A 20,282-nucleotide genomic window follows, 5' to 3' on the forward strand; every position below is an offset into this window, starting at 1 on the left:
CTATACACACCCAGGGGTGGAGATGAAGGGAATGGAAGGTTTAGAGGTGCTGAAAGGTTTTAACATTAGTTACTGAAGAATCAAGCTAGAGAGGAAAAGTAGCAAAAAATGTTTAACTTTTCTCCTGAAAGATAACAAATCTGGATTTTATGGAGGAGTCTGGTGGTTCTTAACTTTTTTGAGTTAACGGACCCCAACAGAATCATTTCTGGAATTCGAGGACGCTTTCATAAGGAATTCTCTGATTGGAGCCTCAAACTACACAGAAAAAAACGAACCACGTGTCTATGTTGGCGGGGGCGGGTGCGTATACATACATACATATATCAAATACACAAATTATAGAATATTTCCTTTTATTCGCAACTAAACAAAATATGCAGGTATCGACATTTTTGATTTAATGGGCAGGTTGAATCTTTTCAAGATTTCTTTTTCTTTCTAGAAAACAGAACAATATCACTTTGTCCTTTCTCCTAATAAATGCTTTCCTTTTGTCAACGCATACAAGTGCTTTGATTGAGGTCTTCCCCAATAAAGATAAGGGTGTCAAAATATTGTAGTCCCCAATTTCAAATTTCTTTACATTTACAGAGCGTTTTAACATTTTCAGTCTTGCTTTTTCAATCATATATACTTTGTTAAGCTGCTAATCTTATTTAATTCAGAAGTTGTGAATGCCTTAGTAGGCTTCAACCCCAACCCCCCTCCCCTCCCCTCCCATCACCCCCAGGGGTCTTCGGACAACAGTTTAAGAACCTACCCCCAGATGCATCAAGCATCCATTTTGCGATTCCTTATTAGTGAAAAATATGGAATCGCTAATAAGGAATAGCAAAATGGTATGCAAGAAGAAATCACTTTAAAAATAGCGATTTCTTAAAATTCCTTAATTGCGATTCGCAAATTGCGAGTCGCAATTAAGGAATACCTCCCCATTCATTCCTATGGGCCTATAGGCCCATAGGAATGTATGGGAAGAATTTTCAATTTGCGAATCGCAATTAGCGAATCGCAAAATGAGAATGCGATTTCAAGGGTGCAGGGGTGTCCAAAGGACACCCTTTTGCACCCCTGAAATTGATCTGTGCACAGGGCATGTGTGTTCGCAACATGAAACTTTGAAAAATGCACTTTAGTGCATTTTTCAAAGTTTTTGCAAATTACCATGAAGTTGTACTTCATGGTAATTCGCGAGCCCTATTAGCGAAATCGCTATTTTTTAAACTGTAATGCATTGCATTTAAGGAATCTCAGTTTGAGATTCCTTAAATGCAAGTAATCGCAATTTAGCGAATTCTCAATTTGCGATTTTTGCATTTGGGATGATGCATCCCAAATGCAAAAATACCGGTCGCAAAAATACCGATTCTGAGAATCTGCCCCTTTACGAGCGTTTTTTAGCTTCATGCATCTGGGCCCTAGTTTTTAGTGGCAAAAGAGAAAATGCACACCCATCCACCTTAGTCATGTCAGCCCTACGTTCTGTGGGATATATTTTGATGAGTGCACATCTCTAGCTGGAAGGTGGTTTTCTTCAAGACCCTTACCCATAGATGAATCCATGGATTAATCATATGGCTTTGACTACATCTGGGTTTTAGTAGAGAGTCAGTGATATTGAAGATGTTTGACACTAAAGTGAATTTTGAGGTTTGTATCAGCAGTACTGCCAGCTGTATTCTGAATTAGGTGAATGTGTGACCGTGCTACATTGGTCAGCCGCAAATGAAGGGAATTGCCTTAGTTTCGCTTGGAACCAGTTAGTGCTGCTGTAGTGGTCCGCAGTGGCGAGGTCAGTTAAGAGGGGTAAGATTTCAGGGAGTCAAGCAAAGTTTGCTGTAGCATAGTTTTCCCGGGTTTTGCATTTGTTATGACTAGGGTGTAGGATGCCCTTAAAGCTAACTAGGTAAAAGTCCCCTGTAGTCCTGAGCACGTGATCCTTTCCTGCTACGGGAACATAATTGGGTTTGTTGTCCATATGTGCTACATGGATTAAATAAAGGGTTAACATATATATCACTGTGAACATATATGTAGCAGGTTTGGGAAGCTGATACGAAAAATAGAGTACTTATATGTTTAATCAGGAATCTAGAATTAGAGTTTTCAAATATGGCATAAAAAACAATTACAACTGGCATGTGCGAACCATCACAACTCAACACATCCTAGAATAAGTACAAGGAGGGAATATGGGCAGAATTCCATGGAAAATTTCATATTCCTAAACTCAGATGTCCAGAGCTCGTTGACAGCTGTGGTCCCTTACAGAAAAGAATACCCAGGCAGTGGGCAAACGCAGGCCCACTGAAAGATGTCTGAAGCAAAGAGTCAAAACACACATTACCAGTACGCAGTGGACAGCCCAGCAGCACAGGACTAGAACATGGTCATAAACCACAGCACCCCGAAAAACAGAGAGGGACCCCTTATCACCAAGGGAATGGAGTTCAAATAATCCATTGATAACAACGCTTCCTTCAGTTTGCTAAGTTCAATATGTAAATCGCAACAAACACCAAACCACTTACTCTCACATCACTTATACAGGAGGGAGTCTAACTATATACTCAAGGCCAAAACACAAGAAATAGAAAATATATATTTCTTATATTCTTTTTTTAAAAAAAACAATTGCTCATTAAAAACAGCACCATAAAAGATTACATACATTTCAAGTTCATATAGTAACACGGATGTGTGGTTTTTATGACAAATTGTACTGTCTTGTTAAGTGTACTCTCCATGACATACTGTGCTGGTTTTTCTTGGATGTATGTATTTTTTGTTTGTATAATTTGCTGTCTTAATGAACTGTCTATTGATAATTTGGTCGTTTCTTCTCAGCCACATCTCGCATAAGTTTGATTAATTACTATATGAACTTGAAATGTATGTAATCTCTTATGGTGCTGTTTATAATGAGCAATTGGTTTTTATATGTTTTCTTTTACTTGTGTTTTGGCCTTGAGTATATAATTAGACTCCCATCTGTATAAGTAGTGTGCGAGTAAGTGGTTTGGTGTTTGTTGCGATTCACATTATCAAACCAAAGGAAGCGTTGTTTTCAATTCATATACCATAGCACACAGTCAATGTATGACCACTATCAGAAGATTCCACTATGCCCCTAAAACTGTGGAGGGACCCAGTTTATTATTACTTTCATAAGCACATACAGAAACATTCATTTGGTCGAAGAAAAGGTTCCCCTGAGTGTTCTTTAACATGCCATGAGTTCCTCCTATCTCATGGATTAGGAAGCAACCTTGAGGCATTGGCTACATATAAAATTCTTACATCAGATATTTACAGCAGCTTTGTAACATTGTTCCTCACAAGCAGAGGTTGGCAGCAGCTTACGTACCAGAACCATTGCAATTCTTCTCAGCAGTCCATCTTCACCCAATATGTTGGTTAATCCTACCATCCAGATGAGGCCTTAAATAAAAAAAATTATATTCTTTACTAAGTACAGAGGACAAAACATTGCTCTTTGGCATGCACAGGACATTTCTGCAGGATGTGCACACAACTGAAGCACACACCAAAGTCTGCTGTGTGGTACCCACCAAACATTTCTATGTGATGTTAGCATAACCTATTGAACTGTACTCAAACATAGCATTAGAAGCATTGCAGAGGAGTGTGCACTGCATACAAAGAATATTAAGTGCTCCGCACAAGGCATTGAGAGCAGTGCTACATTTGGGTATTGCCCAAAGAGCACACAGAACCTAAGGAGTGTGCACATTTCTTGGACATGCACTAGGCCTGCAGATGTAACAAATCCTAACACTGCTAAAATCAGGAGTGTATGAGGCATACCTATGGGATATGTCTGTAGATAAGTGTTTCCCAAACTGTGGGTCGCAACCCACTGACTGGTCATGAGCTGATTTTTGGTGAGTGGTGAACGTTAAAGCAATCAATTAAGGTGCCTTTAAATTCTGTATTTTTATTGTCACATTTGTTGTGCTTCAAAGACGGGCCACATGTCAGGCTACGTCTTCTGACAAATTGCTGCTTTTTTAACATGGGGATTGTTGTTTACAAACTTGTCTCACTTTGCATTCAGAGCAAGAAATGTAAAGTGAATAATTTGACAATCTTGCTGGAGTCCACCTGTGAGAAAGTAAAAAACGGTAGGATGTAATTTTTTGTATCGGACAACAAAAATGCACTTACCTGTAAATGTACTGTTCACATTCAGCAGTTAGGAAAGCAAAAAAATTAAGCATGTTTTTTTATGTGATACTGAAGAGTGATGGAAAAAATATTTTAAAAGGATCAAAACAAATCAAGACACTTTACTTAGTGGTGCACAACAGATACATATTCACTGAAATCAGAGTTCCACATATTATCATTTGTGTGCAGTCTGTGCAAATGTAGTGGCCATTTCAGTGGAAAATGTGTCATCTGTAAATGACAGTGTGCTACCACATAATGCTTTAGTTACATTAATAAATCACCCACCTCATGTCTATTAAAGCTAGGTGAGTTGCAAATGCTTGTCGTTGCAAAAATAGGTTTCGTGGTTCTAAAAATTTGGGAACCACTGCAACACACTAGTGATGGACTTCGAATAAGCACCGGATTCTGGTACAGTAGGGTGTTAGAAAACAAATAAATCAGATGGCCTTGGTTGGTGAATGTAAATGAGAAGCTCTTCTGTTCTGTTCGTCTTTTAGTGCTGAAGTGCCTCAGAGACCATTGCTGTTGACACTGACGATTGCAAGGAAATAGGTATAAAATCATTACTCTTGGATCTGCATTAATTAGTAAATACCTGACGTGTAGTAACCTCTCAGTGCATTTCTCTTTTCTATAGGAACACCTCCATTGCAGGCGTCAATACATCTGGAGCTGCCATAATATTTTTCTCTTTCACTTCTCCCCCGGAATCCTGGTTCGTGACCCAGTACAGTTTGGGTGGCGGGACAGGATTACGAGGGGCGAGGGATGAATAGAGAACAGGATTCTCTTGCCAATACAGTGGAACTCTAGGTATGTCTTAACTATGTTAACCTAGGATTTAATTTTTTTTCTTAACTAATGCAACCATTTCATTCTAAACACAAATGCGTACTTAACATTTAGTTTTTAATTATGTGCATCTATCACCAAAGTAGTAGTGAATTGTATGCTCTTGTAACTGAGGAAATGTTCATAAAAATAGAATTGTATTATGACTAAATAGTAATGTCCTGTCAGAAGCTTTATCTGGTTTTCATATCAATAAAGCATCAGAATCACCAACGTTTTTCCTAAACCCTCAATAACCTGCTGAAAGGTTACTACGTATGTTTTTAGGCACGCATTAATTTTAAATTATTTGTGCAGTAACGCAAATTATTTCACCTAATAGAACCGTTAGACGAGTGGGAATAAGGAATGTTGACGAGGAGGGTAAACAGCTTGACAAGCAGTTATTAAGAATAAAGTGAAGCAAGGATTCAAACGTCAATGCAGAAGAGAGAAAGAGTTTAAATAAAACTAAAGGAAAAGTGAGGTTATGAGTTTCTTCTTACAAAGTTCATAGTTTTTGCATCATTTTCATTCACAAAAGTGGTATTGTTAAAATGTGATATTTCATTTAACAGATTCTTGTATATGTTTATTTGTAATTAGTATGCTGCATGGACAGGACACTAGAGTTCAGGAACACTAACAAGAGCCTAATATCATGTATGTCACAAGTCTCCAATGACATCTGGACACCTCTTGGATATTGATTGGCTTTGGTCGGAGGATTATTACTACTGGGCCGGGAAGCAGGAGAAACTGAGGTGGGCAAGCTACGCCATGATTCAGCCTAAGCAGGGGTCCCTTAAGGACTTAGGACTCTCAAGCGATGTAGAAATCCTCAAGGAAACAGAGGCGGCCCAGGGAGATCAGGAATCTAATTGCAAAGCTAGGTATTTGTTGACCCAGAAGATGAATTGTTGCCAAAAAAGAGACAGACACCAAAAAATGTATGTCCGCAGTGCCACTTTTGTATGGCTCCTACTAATTTAGTAAGACATTTGGGAAACATAAGCATCAAAACTATGGGGGCTGAGTCTTCTCATACCATCAGAATATGTTGACCTAGTTCTTCGCTAGCTTACAGTGCGCAATCTGAAACCCTAAACCTCACAGGGTTCCGGATGGTGTCTGCAACCTCAGACATCACAGTCCTAATTCCCCATCGTTAATCGTGGGAACAGATCTACCCTTTCAATGTTAACTCAAGCATGCCCAAAGGGAGACACCAGAAATACACAAATAGGCATTCCAAACATTTATTAAAGCACCTAGAGTATTGTGACTATGTTTTGAACTACCTAAAGTCACTGCACGGCAATGTTCCCATTGTTTATAATTAAATACTGTACACGGAGTACTAGCTCTGTGTAAGTAATGGTGCACATTGTGATGGTATCTAAACATTTCATGATAATTATACCACTATACATATCTTTACTCTGAAATACAGTAACATGTTCTAGCTCAGGGGGCATAGATATTACAGTGTTAATATCCCTATCACTAGAGATACTGCCAGGAGTGAAAACGCCATGGAGTGATATTTTTGAATCTCTAGAGGACCCAAAATGTCAAGTGATACCTTATCCCAAACAATTCCATCAATTAAAGGAACCACCAAAATGTTCACAAGAGACAGGTCTCTTCGCACTTTGTTTGATGAAGAATGAGGCTTCAATACCTCAGCTACCAGTTCAACTGCGGAGCATTCTGGGGATTAATGTGCGTTTAAAAGCAAAAGAATACTGTCAAAAAAACCACTCCAGATGAAAAGGAAAAGCAACTAAATGGAAATCCACATGTATGTCCAGGGTGGAACAAAATATGTCCTTCTGATCCAAATTATAAATACATGAATTCCATGCAATGGTAGTTCTGATGAATCAGAGGAAAGAAAAGTCATCAGTCAGCAAAATAGCCAGAGGGAGTCTGTGCAAAAACAGGGACCTCACATGGCAGTATGGAACTGGTAGTTAACTCCAGTGGTGGATCATGATAAACAACTTAGTTGGTGTTGTGTGATGTTGAAAACTGTGAATATGCATACAGTGTTTGAATGGTGTAACAGGAAGTAGCAAAACTTCAGAATCAGACATCCCCCTCTTGGGAACAGAAACGTCTGTGTTTGTTAATGCATGTAAAGGTATCTCCTGTATGTTAGTGAGAGGAGGCAGATAACTTTGTTTTGACAACCAGTAAGAGGCTGTGAAAGTACAGTTATGGTACCTTCAACTGCCAGTGCTCTGTAGGATGGCCCTCCGTCTTGTCCACAATATTTTCTCTGACCAGATCCCCAGTCTTTGGAAACCAGGTTCCACCTTCACTTCTCCAGTGGCAGAACGTTTCTCGCGCTTGTTCGATTGCTCGTCATGTAAATATTTCAGATCCTGTAAGAGAGCCAAACTTTCATTGATATCAAAAGGCTCTTCCCCCGCCATTGTACTAGGATTTTCGAGGTTCAGAACCCACATCTGGACTTAAAACGGGATTTCATAGTGAGCATGATGACCCAAGGATCTTCTAGGCAGATTGTTTAAAGCTATCTGGCCCCTTTACAGGTTGTGGATCCAACTACGACCTGAACCTCATACTCTTGCTGTTATAGATGGCTTTAAGTAATGGTCTTTCCTCTCCACTATCGAATTTTGCCCAGGATGGTTGGGGGAGGAGTAGTGCACAGCTATACCCAGGGTACCCCTGGTATCACGTTAAGTCTTAGAGGCAAATGTTGGACCCTGGTCCAAATAGAATGCAGCAACTGCATATGTCCCAATGAATGAAGACTTGCAAATCTTTTATAACAGTTCGAGCATCAGCCAATCCCTGTAGCTATACCTATAGGAATCGAGAACATGAATCCACTGCTAACAAAATGTATTTAAATGGTCAGCAGTGGTCCGGATACACTCTGGCCATAGGCTTGTTAGAAATCAGTATCGGTATTTGAAGTGGGTGTACTGTTGTTGAAACGTTCATTTGTTGCCAAATGTCACATTTAAGGAGATATTCTTTAGTCTGTTTATATAGACCAGACCCCCAGTAACGATGACGTAGCAGTGAAACTGTATTTGCCACACCTGCGTGGGCAGAGGCTAAACCTTCATGTGCTGCCATGATCAATTCTGTTCTGCGTTCTGAATTTGGAATTACTCTGTTCCCCACTCCAGGAATACGAGCAAACAGAATGTTTTCCGCACTCAGTAGGTAGGAATATTTTTCTGGATATTACTTTGGCAATGGGGTGCTACAGCGCAAAGCTGGGACCGGCACCAGGATGTGTTCATCTACCCTTGTATGGGAACTGAGGTATTGGATCTACAAAAGCAGTTTGCACTGCTACCTTTGCAGCTTCATCAGCCAGTGAATTTCCTGCAAGGTGTATTCCTACTCATTGGTGGCCTCATATGTGGATAACAGGATCCTGTAGCAAACTTGCTCTAAGATTTGCCACCTTATCCCCAAAGCAACTTGTGCTTGATAGTCAACCCTTTACAGTCTCCGAATCCATTCTGGCTCCAATAGTGTAAATACTCATTGTAAGACTGGACACAGTAATACGAATCACACACTATAAGTGTTGTTAAATTTCATATCGGTACTCTAATATAGGTCCAGGGAACATCGTACTCTTTCCCTATATCATCTCCCCTTAATTTCATATGAACGACCCTTATGAGGACATAACTCCTAATAAGGACAGAACGCCTTATATTGACAGAACGCCTTATAAGGATTTACGCCTTTTATGGACTAAACCTTTCACCTAGTTCCATGCACAGGGAGAATTTTTCCCAATCAATAATGCTAAGACGTCATCCTTAGCACATATGAATAATTTATGAGGACACTACCCAGGGGGTATACTTCACCTCTCCTATCTACGCACAAGGTTTAATCCCATACGTCATCCTCATACTAAACAATGGCTAACACACACACAAGGACTGTATAAATACAGCACCGCTTGCTATCAGTTGGAGGGAACCGAGACTTCAAGGCCGACACACTGACCAGAGACGCAGAGGCTCCTGCATGCAGTTGCTCCAGCTGACAGTGGTCTAAACATCCCTCGCGGGGTGACCAACACAAGACCATGACGAGGTCCCACACTCTCATTATTCAGGTAATGGGGTACGACCAAATCTTAACGGGATTCTTGGCTCCTAGGCTTATTAGCTCTTTTGCACCTACTCACATGCTAGGTACACTTAGGTACATCTAGACAGGCATCGCAGGAGTATGCACTTTATTTTATAAATACATTTTATATTCATGTTTATGTTGATGACTATTGCAAAATGGTAGAGCTGTACCAAATTCTTATTGTATTCGCGCTTGACTGTTTCTTCCGTGTATCTCTCTGAGACCAATTGTGCAAGCACGAGTGACTGGGGGAAAAGTAGTATATTGTTTCCACGAGTCTGAGGAATCGGGGTTTGTTATGTTCTGAGGTTGCCAAAAACGAATCCCTCGGATAAAAGGAGATTCTAGAGGCACTGTGAGCTAGCAAATGCAAAACACGGCTAACATACGTGGTGGTGAGGCACAGAATCAGTCTACCACCAGACTCAAGACCCACTGTGTAGGTTATCCAAAAGCGCAGGTCCTGCAGGGGTACTATAGGAACTACACTACATGGCGCCACCAACATTTGGTTTGGTACTTATTTAACAGTACAATCTGAGTAGCTCAGTCGTGCTTATTCGCAGAGACCCCTACTCACAAAAAACAGAGACGTCTGGAGTGGGTGGGAAGAAAACTCCGCCACAGCTGAGTAGGCGAAAGATCCTAATTATTGGCTGTTGGTTAATCAAGCTTGAAAGGAATTTTCCCAAAATTGTGCATAAAAACCATATTATAATTTCCTTGGAAAAGTAGTCTGTGTTCTATACACAATGACTACACCAGCCGTAAGCCCACTAGAACAAGCACTTCTCAATGAAGAGGAAGATGCTGATGCAATATATATTGCTCCCAGTGTAAGACACACTCTGACAGTTGAACTACTCAAACATGGGTTTACCTCCCAGAGGAGGTGTAGTAACATTTGTGATAGAGGCACACGAAGATTTCCAAACAGAGGTGTTCTATTCATGGGTTACATTCCCTCGGCAGCAAATGCTGTAACAAAAACGTTTCATTATTACACACTTGAAGAAGTCCCAGCGGTCTACACTCAATTTGAGAAGATTGAAATTCCGCTTACCTACCAGGAACATATTTTTTGGTTTAATGGCGCACTACCCCACACAAGAAAAAGAACAAGACTCGGTCCTTTAGGAAGACCAGGAGACAACATGGCCAATATTAGCGACCTATGCACGACATCTTGACATTGACACAATGCCACGTGATGAACTGCTTGTTCAACACAAAGAGTTGATAAAACTTTACAGAAACAGGACACAATTCGCCATGCGTACACTAGCGGTCCAACCTACAGTAATTACACCAAATGCAGCTCCTACACAGAGCACAGCTACTAAAATTACTCCACAAACATTTAAAGCTGTAATGGGTAAATTGCCCACAAAACGTGAACAAATTCCTTTCTGGGTAGCTCAGAAAATAACCCAGTTAGAAGCAGTATTCCCAAATACAACATCATTTTAAAAACACAGAATGTCAACAATCTGCTTGCCCATGGGGATTGCACCACAATTAGAGAATTGTACATCTTGGGGTACAGTCTTGCTGCCATGTATATCAGAACTCGTGGTATTCCTTCGTTAGCAGTAATATCAGATGTATTAGGAGTCGGACACATACAAAAAGGAGTATGGAGCAGAGCTGCTCTAATCTTAGGGATGAAGTTATTAAATAACTACGACCAGGTATCAACCATAATACTAGCTAACATTAAAGGGGAAGCAGCATCAGTGGCAATCGCCAACCCCTACAGGGGTTCTCTTCATTAGAACAGGAGAATGAACTACCCAAAATAATTGAAACTGCGTTTACAGAATTAGGCAGGGGTAGTTTGGGGGGAAAAGTTTAAAAACCTCGAACAATGGGCAGTCCCGAAAAAGACACTGCTAAGCAGACACCGACTTCTTCTAAAAAGAAGTGGGATGATAAAAAACAACATTTTAAAGACAACAGATCTCAGTTCCGAGGTAGGTCTCCTCCACAGGAGCCCTCTGAAAAGAGGTACAACCTTAGGAATAGGGATATCATTAGGAAACCTGACTGGTATCAGGATACTGATACACGTTCCTCTCGTTCCTTTCAGGGTTTGAAGTAAAGCTCCGAAAGAGAAGGAGGGTCAGAACACAGAGAGGAGCGCACAAAGTCCAGATACAAGCAGTGTGCTCAAGACTTTACTTCTAAAAAAGAAGACAAGCAAAACTCAAAACCTCAATTTAAGAAAAAGAAAGTTGCCGGTCTGAATATCAGACATGCCCAGAATTCTGAGGACACAAAGGGGGATGGGCTCTGATCATGCGAGACAGTGCAGCAGAAGTAACAATAGCCCTCCAGAACCTGAAGGAATTTCTGGTAACAGTGGACTTGAATGATTACATCACGGTAGAAACACCAGACAAAAGAGTGAGCTTCCCACATAAGTTATATGAAATAACACTCCGGATGGAGGGGGACAAGCCCAGGAAAGTAAAAGGTCTTTTTTGGAAGAACTTATCATCTGGTTATGACATACTGTAAGCAGAACAAGATTGGCCGCCAGCATTCGTAATAGAGTGCCCCAGGGGAGAAAGTATAATTTTTCCTGCATTTTACGAGCATGTTCCCGTTCACCTTAAACATACATATGCACGGGAGTGGGCAGTAGCCCACGCTGCAGCATTGTATAAAAATCATGCTGGGTCGGAGGAGGATCCAACCTACCACATGATCCCATTAAAAGTTTCACCTACTGCTCAGAGGCAATGCCAAATAAAGCAAGAAGCTAAAAAACAGGTCAGGGAGATCTTAGATCAACTTGAATACCAGGGGGGTCATTGAAAAATGTACCTCTCCAATGAACAATCCTTTGTTTCCCGTCTCTAAACCCAACAATACATATTGTCTAATTTTTGATTACAGACATTTAAACTCATGCACAAAGACATTTGCTGTCCAAAATGCACATAGTGCCGCATTAATGAATAACATTGTGCGTAAAAAATACAAAACAATACTTGATATCTCAAATGGATTTTTCTGCCAAAATATAGCACCTGAAAGCAGGTATCTGACCGCATTCTGCGTGTTAGGGTCCCAGCGACAATTTTGTTGACTAGCCCAAGGGTATAAGAAGAGCCCTGGGGTATTTTCAGCAAGGGTAACAGAGTTATTTAAAACATTTGATGAAGAAGCGTTGTCCTATGTGGATGATATTTATCTAACGGATGACGACTTAGAGAGGCACCTGACCAGGGTAAGCACCAGTATTATGGTATTTGCCACTGAGGGCTTCAAATTTAACTTCAAAAAATCTAAAATAACTCACCTCATAGCCCACCTCAATATCCCATTTTTGGGATATGAGCTGTCAAGTGAAGGGAAAAGTCTGACAGCAAACTTTTTAGAAAAGTGTGCGCTGCTCCAGCCTCCAAAATCATACATTTTTTTACAATCAATACTAGGATTCGTAAATTTCATCAGAACATACATTTTAGATTACGCAAAAGGGTAAAACCTTTCTACAACTTAATAAAACCTGACTTTTCAGCCAGAAATTGGACACAAGAACATACTAATATTCTTTGTTCACTCCAGGAAGACATGATAGCTTCCAAAAAGTTCCAAACACGTGTAAATGTACATCACTTGGTGGTCCGTATAATTGCGAGTCAATGCGGGTACACTTATTTTTCCTTCAATGAAGGAGAAACAGTACCAATCGCATACAAATCACACCTGTACACAAATGCAGACATGCGTTTCACTTCAAAAGTAAAAGTCCTGACAGCTGGTCAAATGGCTGTAGCAAGAGAAAGAGCACTGTCTCAGGGGAAGCACATTATTGTCGTAATCCTACCAGCATTCCAAATGCGAAAGCATTACATCCAAGATGGATACAATGGGCTAATTCTCTTACTGCAACAAACGTTGAATACAGATTGGATCCAAGTTTAAAAACACAAGCATTCCTGCAATACGAACAAGAATATTTTCTACCAAATGAAATCTTGTCTCTCGCTCAGTATGAAGGTATTATTTATACTGACGGATCTGCGCAACTGACCATGGGAAGTAAGCAGCAATACAGCTCGGCGTGTGCTATCGTTAAAGGTTGCATACGTGATGGCAAGTTCCATCCTAGTTGCACAAAAACGCAATCTCTAGGAGACTGCACGGTTCAGTTGGCAGAATTAAAAGCACTGACACTGGCACTTGTAAATACGGATCACGAATTCCCCACACTAATCGTGTGTGATTCCTTTTACTGTGTACAGTCATACAATACTTACATCATTGGGAACAAAACAGGTTTAAGGATGCTAAAGGTGCCACAATTAAGCATAAAATGGAATGGGAACAGGTAGCAGAGTTAAAAACCGAGCTACCAAGGACTCATGTGATTCATACACTGAGTTATCAACATGATGGCGTTCACGTTGCAGGGAATTCATTGGCTGATGAAGCCGCAAAGGGCTCTTCGCATGGCTTGCGTAGCTGCACTCACACGAGAATAGATGGAGATATTATGGTAGCTGTCAACGCATCACGCAAAGGCAGTTCAGCAGTACCTAAAAAACTTCCATACAAATTAGATGCACAAAACATTCCATATGCTCAGATTCCTGGAGTGGGGATAGAGTAATACCAAATATGGATCGCATGCAAGGTTTAATACTAGCTGCACACAAGGATTTGGGTACTGCAAGCATAGGCGTTACAGCGACTATCTCTGTACTGAAACAGCGCTATTGGTGGCCAGGGTTAACTAAGCAAACTAAAGACTATGTCTTGAACTGCGACATCTGTCAGCAGATAAAAGGCTCCACGGTAGCAAAACCTGCGCAGGCCCCATTATTAAAATAAGACAAACGTCTTGCATATGTGTACTTGGACCACTGTGGCCCCTTACAAACGGACGGGGCTTACAAATATATCATGGTTGCAGTGGATTCATGCTCGAGATTCCTATGGGTATGGCCTCAACGCTCGGCTGACGCTCTTACTGTTATCGAAGATTTGTGAGTCTTTATCAGCACATATGCAGTTAGCACGTTACATTCTGACTGCGGCCGTGTGTTTATCTCTCGGGCTTACAAAGAGGCCATGGAAGGAATGGGTTTAGCATTGCGGTACTCCTCTCTGTACCATCCTGAGGGAAATTCGGTGGTGGAGAGGAAAAATCAGGACTTAAAGCAATCTTTAACAGCTAGGGTATTAGGCAGGGGCAATAGTTGGGTCACACACCTTTATGGGGTACAGCGGGCATTAAATAACCAGCAGAGAAACGTTCTAGGGGTTGTCACTCCATATGAAGTCCTCTTTGGGACACAAATGCGGGTACCTGATCTTTATTGTGAGGGCACAGTGGCGGTTGAAAAACCATTTGATATCCATGATCGTTTTGCTGTTTTACAGGATCCAAATGAATCCAGGACAAAACAAAGCAATGTCCATCTAAAGCAGATCGCCACTGGGGAAGTCAAGGTCGTGACGGCCAGACCTGTCTGGATCCCAAAAGCAGGGCTTCTGGTCAGAGAGAAAATTTCAGACAAAAAGGAATTTGGACCTTCGTACAGAAAACCTGCACCAGTCCTTGTAGGACATGGAACAAGAACGGTGCTGCTCCCGCCTCTTGCCGGAAAAAGGGAGAAAAGATTTGCTCAATCGACTTAATCAAACCACACTATGTGGCCGATACTAAACAGTAGGCCTAGTGGACTCCGCTGTAGCAGACGCCCATCAATCCCTACAATCCAAGAAGTTAAACAGAAAGACTCATCACGTTTGAAGAGCCTCCTAAAAGGAATGAAGGACTAAGCATCAATGCTATGGCACTTGTTCCACTTGAACTAGACATTCAAATTCAAAATGAACATCGGAATAATTCACAGGTTGCAATTAGACCTAATACAGGCGTCTACATCAACATGCATAGTCAAGAGAAAAACAATATTTCAACTAATCCAGATGCAATTCCTACAATTGATCAAACTGCTTCTGGCTATTTCATGAACATTGATACTTTTTCTTTGGATCCAAGCGAACTGGAACAACGCCAGCCAAAACACCATTCAGGCAACAATTAAAGAACTTTTTCTCTTTCTTCAAAAGACATACCTGGTATCACCTTGGATTGAACTCTGGGTAATTCCTGGGATATTGTTTATTCTTTTCTGGCTAGGCTTAGTACTAACTTTTAGTATGCTTATTAATGGACGCTATTTTCGACAAAGTTCCACAGCCCAAAAGGTCAACATCCTACTGAAGCGACATCCATCATCACATCTTGAGCAAAGAGACTTGTCATCAGTGAACATTACAGCAGTTGCTATACCGGATGGTATAGTATGGGACAAGGTTGATTTTAACATATTCGGCCCGACCGAACTTTAAAAAAATGAATCATGTATTTAAAATTTCATTCAGTGATATCATTACCTCAAGTACATTTACTGATGATTGGGACACTGAAAGAATCAATAACATGTTGTCTGATTTAGAGAAAACTGCTGCATTTTCTAATAAATGAAATTTTAGAGGGTACCTCAGATTATGACACATTGTACTGTTACCAACATTATGGTTATCATTTCCTGCTCAAATCCATATCAGCAGGCAGAAATGAAAAAATGGTTAAAAAATCCTGGGATTTAACATATAGATTTCGATGCTGGAGTGGGGATCGGAAAGTGTTTCTGAGTGGTACAAACTGCAAGAATGCTTTAAGTGGTTCTCTCATGGCTCCCAAGATATTATTTTGCACGGAGCATGTAATGGTCCTATAGCAAATCTGTCTTGCCACATGAAAGGAACTCCAGCTGCCGTGATCACGCCAGTGTTAGAGTTACTTTCGAATGGGAGTTACTTGATGATGTTGCTGTGGTATGCTTCCGGGCATCGCCTATCTGGTCACTGTGAATACCAGGGTTACTTGCTGTATGCAAGTATTGTTTCCACCGACAAATACAGTCAGAGAGGTGCTGCTATGGCCTTCACTGAATGTTTCTTTCATACAGTTTGATGCTTTGAGCAGAATGAAATGATTTTACAGAAGACCGCACCTTTACCTTCCGCTTTAGAAACCTTTGAACTTCAAATCGCAATGACCTCGACAGAAATACAGGCACTTATTCGTACCAACTGCCCGTTTCGTAGAAATGATGTGTCATATCTTTAATATTTATTTATTTATTTGCTGGTTTTTATAGCGCTTGAATCGACTCCAGATGGAGTATCTCTGCGCTTTTGGTGCCGGTTAAACAGGAGATGTAATTAGAGCAGAAGCTAGATCTCATTTTTAAACAGAACGGTTTTCAATTGCCTTCTGAATTTTAAGTGCTCAGTACACTGTCTCAGGGACAGAGGGAGTCTGTTCCATAATGTGGGTCCTGCAATTGACAACGCTTTATTCCCATGCCTCGCTTTCCTGGCACGGGGCACCACTAGGAGCAGATTATTGCTTGACCTTAGTGTTCGGGATGGAATGTAGGGAATAAATTTGTTTTCAAGATATGCGGGCCCTTGTCCATGAAGACATTTGTGGATCAGGCAGCATATCTTAAATTTCGTTCTTTGCCGGATCGAGAGCCAGTGCAGTTGCTCAAGAAGGGGTTTAGATGGAGTTCTTGGCGGAGCATTAAGAACTAGGCGGGCCGCCGTGTTCTGGATGACCTGGAGCTTAGCAAACACGCCTTCATTGGCAGAGAGCAGCAGGCCATTACAGTAGTCGATCCGACTTAGAACAAGTGCCTGAACTAGCGTTCTCCTAAAGGAATCCGGCAGCAGAGGAAAAACCTTACGCAACAGGCTGATGGTGTGGAAACAAGAACCCGAGATGTAATATGTCAGGTACGAGTGGTATTGTACACCTATTTAAGACTAAAGGGTCAGGATTCCTTAGCACCTTTCAAACAATCCTCTGAGTTATTCCTAACTTTATACACTCCGTATTTGGAAGCGTTTTCGGGGGTCTACCTCTGATCCAGCTTGCAACAGCTGGAATCCTGATTCTCGTTTACCTGCTTCGCAATGGACGGACCAACCACCAGCGAGATGGCAAAAGCTCTCCTGGAGAGATATTACCATGAGCGAATGGTACAATATCTGGGTGCACCTCGCCTTCGAGAACTAAGTGCTTCTTGGTTCCTATCGTTCAGACCAGTATTTGATGGCTGCATCGTACCTGTTTACTGATGCCTGTTTTGCGGAGGAGAATGTGAGTTGGGCATCTGTCTGACACCTCTAATGGAGACGCCAGCGGACTTAGACTCTAGGCTGGAACCACTGCGGTCCCATGCTCGACTCTGTCCTCCGCGTATTACCATCTTGATAAATGCATTCCTCAAGGATCCGCAGGTGCCAGTTTCAGCTGAGTTAAATTTCAGCTCCACCATTGGCACCGAGGTATCGACTACAGCACCGGCTACCTCTGCACCTGCTGTTGGCAGCACTGAATTTCATCTATGACGTGCTCTGCAAGGTATTACAATGTTTGTCTCCTGCGGCGGCAGGCAGCGCTAATGTTGCGTTTCCCAGCCAGGACATTTAGTCTAAATCTGGCTCATTGTGTGCTGGGAAAGATTTTATTCCCCTTTCATTTAAACAAAATTCCTCAAATCGACACTTTCAATAATAAAGCATGGCCTTTTAAGTATACTTGCAGTAGTTCAATTTATATGATCGAACTCATTTAGGACTGTGATTTGCGGAACTTTAACATAAAAATCATATTTCAAGAGAACATTTTTCTCCTAGTTTTTTAAACTTTTTTAATGATTTTTTAACGTTTTTAGAAACATTTTAAATGACTCATTGATAATCTTATGCACTGACACCGTTGGAAATGTGTATCTCAATTGTGTATTATTATTGTTGAGTATTAGGAGGAGTGGGTGTTATATTTCATATCGGTACCCTAATATTGGTCCAGAGAACATCATACTCTTTCCCTACATCATCACAACTTCATTTCATATCAACGAGCCTTATAAGGACATAACTCCAAATAAGAACAGAACGCCTTACAGGGACAGAACGCCTTATAAGGCTTGATGCCTTTATGGACGAAACCTTTCACCTAGTTCCATGCAGAGGGAGGGTTTTCCCAATCAATAATGCTAAGACGTCATCCTTAGCCCATATGAATAATTTATGAGGACACTACCCAGGGGGTATACTTCATCTCTCCTATCTATGCACAAGGTTTAATCCCATACGTCATCCTCATACTAAACAATGGCTAACACACGAACAAGGACTGTATAAATACAGCACCTCTTGCTTTCAGTAGTTGGAGGGAACCGAGACTTCAAGGTCGACACACTCACCAGAGACGCTGAGGCTCCTGCATGCAGTCACTCCAGCTGAGGGTGGGCTAAACATCCCTTGCGAGGTGTCCAACTCGAGACCAGGACGAGGTCCCACGCTCTCATTATTCAGGTAATGGGGTTCGAATACATCCTAGCGGGATTCTTGGCTCCTAGGCTTATTAGCTCTTTCGCACCTACTCACATGCTAGATACACTTAGCTACATCTAGACATGCATCGTAGGAGTATGCGCTTTATGTTAGAAATGCATTTTATATTCATGTATATGTTCATGACTATTGCACTATTGGATCCATATTTTCAAATGCCAGTGTTAGAGCTTTCAGCTCAGCCCTCTGTGCAGTACAATCACCTAGTGACTGAGTAAATATTTTGAGAAGCCGGACAATTCCATCCTTCATTTCACCCCTTATCACTATGCAAGCAGCAGAATATTGATGTTTTGTTCCAACTGCGGGCTGGACAGAAACATCAGTGTAAACTAAGTTGTACTGATCAAGAGGCACAATTTCACTGAGCACCGGGTATTCTTATTCATATAGTAGGTATGCCTGTGTTTGTAATGTAGAGTCGAAGACATAGTCCACGTGTGGTGCTGTTAATGACCCACTGTATCCATCTAGGATGTTAGGCTTTCGCATCGGAACGCTGGCTTTTGTAACAGCCGATAAGGCCTGGATTGGAGTCACGCAATTATGAGTTTTATCTGAGCCACTCTCACAACAGCTGTCTGTGCTGCTGTCACTATTTTTTTCTGTAGGTGCAGAACTCATCTCTTCATTGGAATATAAATGCAATTTATAAGCAGTCAGTACAGTGTTACCCTTGTTGAAGTGACGTGTAGCCTGTAGTCATCGCGATTACGTGGATCACCAAGTTCTGTAGTAGGGGATCTCTGTGTATTGTCATAATCTGTAAATAGTCCCGCCCATGTGCGTGGACCCTGGAGCAATTAAAATAGTCTCTTAAGTCGTCTTCTTCTGCACTCCTGCATAGACACTTAAGAGAAAATAAAAGACAAATAATGCAGCCTGAAATTAACAAGGCTACATTGGCCAGCACTTCTTCCTGAAGTGAAAAAGGATAGCCAAATAATATAGAAATGTACACATTTTACAGAGTTTCACACATAGAGAAACTCCCCTTCATAAAAATCCTTTATCATGATAGAGAGGAAGGGTTGGACAGACAAGCCCCATAGGCTGCCATAATGTGTCTGGAAAAGGGATACCGTGCGTTTAAGGAACCCTCCAGAGACCCTCAGTATCCCATGATGCACAGCCAAAGGCAAGTTACTTTCAGTTCTCTTTTTCCGGCTCCTGCTAGCAGGATCCTGGAGATAAAGCCACTTTTAATTTCTGGAAATTGAATTTGTAGCCTATTTGAGCAAATGCGATCTACTATGGCCAGGTATGTTTGTTTCTAAGTCATCATACGTAAGGTATGTCATAGACATAGGGCAATGCTTCCTGGTCAAAATATTATAACAGTCCTGTTACAAGGGCAGAGAACAAGCATGGTTCTTATATCCTTGTGGGAGTCGACAGAATTCTAATGTGACCTCGGTGCTGCAAATGCAGTTAAATACCTGCTTTCAAGCACTATGTTTTGGCAGAAGAAGCCATTTGAAATGTCTAATGTAGTTTTGTATTTTTTTCACACAATGTTATTTATTAGTGCTGCACTGTGTACATTTTGCACTGCATACGTGTATGACTGTTTGTTTAGTTATCTGCAGTCTAAGACCAAGCGGTATGAATGGTCCGGTTTTGCTACTGGAAACAAGGGATTATTC

General features: G+C 41.2%; 2 protein-coding genes across 5 annotated transcripts in view; one reads left to right on the forward strand and one right to left on the reverse strand.

Annotated features, from left to right (window-relative positions):
- Positions 1 to 20,282, forward strand: part of MXD4 (MAX dimerization protein 4) — a 317,759-nt gene that overhangs the window by 184,942 nt on the left and 112,535 nt on the right. Inside the window, exon 6 of one of the 4 annotated variants that reach the window (XM_078678599.1) lies at positions 14,575 to 15,690. The exons of the other annotated variants lie outside the window; for them this stretch is intronic. Coding sequence (XP_078534725.1) covers positions 14,575 to 14,832 — 258 coding nt within the window. The 3' untranslated portion in view covers positions 14,833 to 15,690. Of the gene's footprint in view, positions 1 to 14,574; positions 15,691 to 20,282 lie in introns of those variants that run through there. 4 annotated transcript variants of the gene reach the window in all.
- The window catches only part of LOC144821952 (uncharacterized), a 30,304-nt gene continuing 29,039 nt past the window's right edge, over positions 19,018 to 20,282 (reverse strand). The window contains exon 3 of the mRNA XM_078679095.1: positions 19,018 to 19,262. Within this exon, the coding sequence (XP_078535221.1) occupies positions 19,018 to 19,262 (245 nt within the window). The remainder of the gene's footprint in view (positions 19,263 to 20,282) is intronic.

Source organism: Lissotriton helveticus, chromosome 2_2 (assembly GCF_964261635.1).
Source record: "Lissotriton helveticus chromosome 2_2, aLisHel1.1, whole genome shotgun sequence".
Lineage (NCBI taxonomy): Eukaryota > Metazoa > Chordata > Amphibia > Caudata > Salamandridae > Lissotriton > Lissotriton helveticus.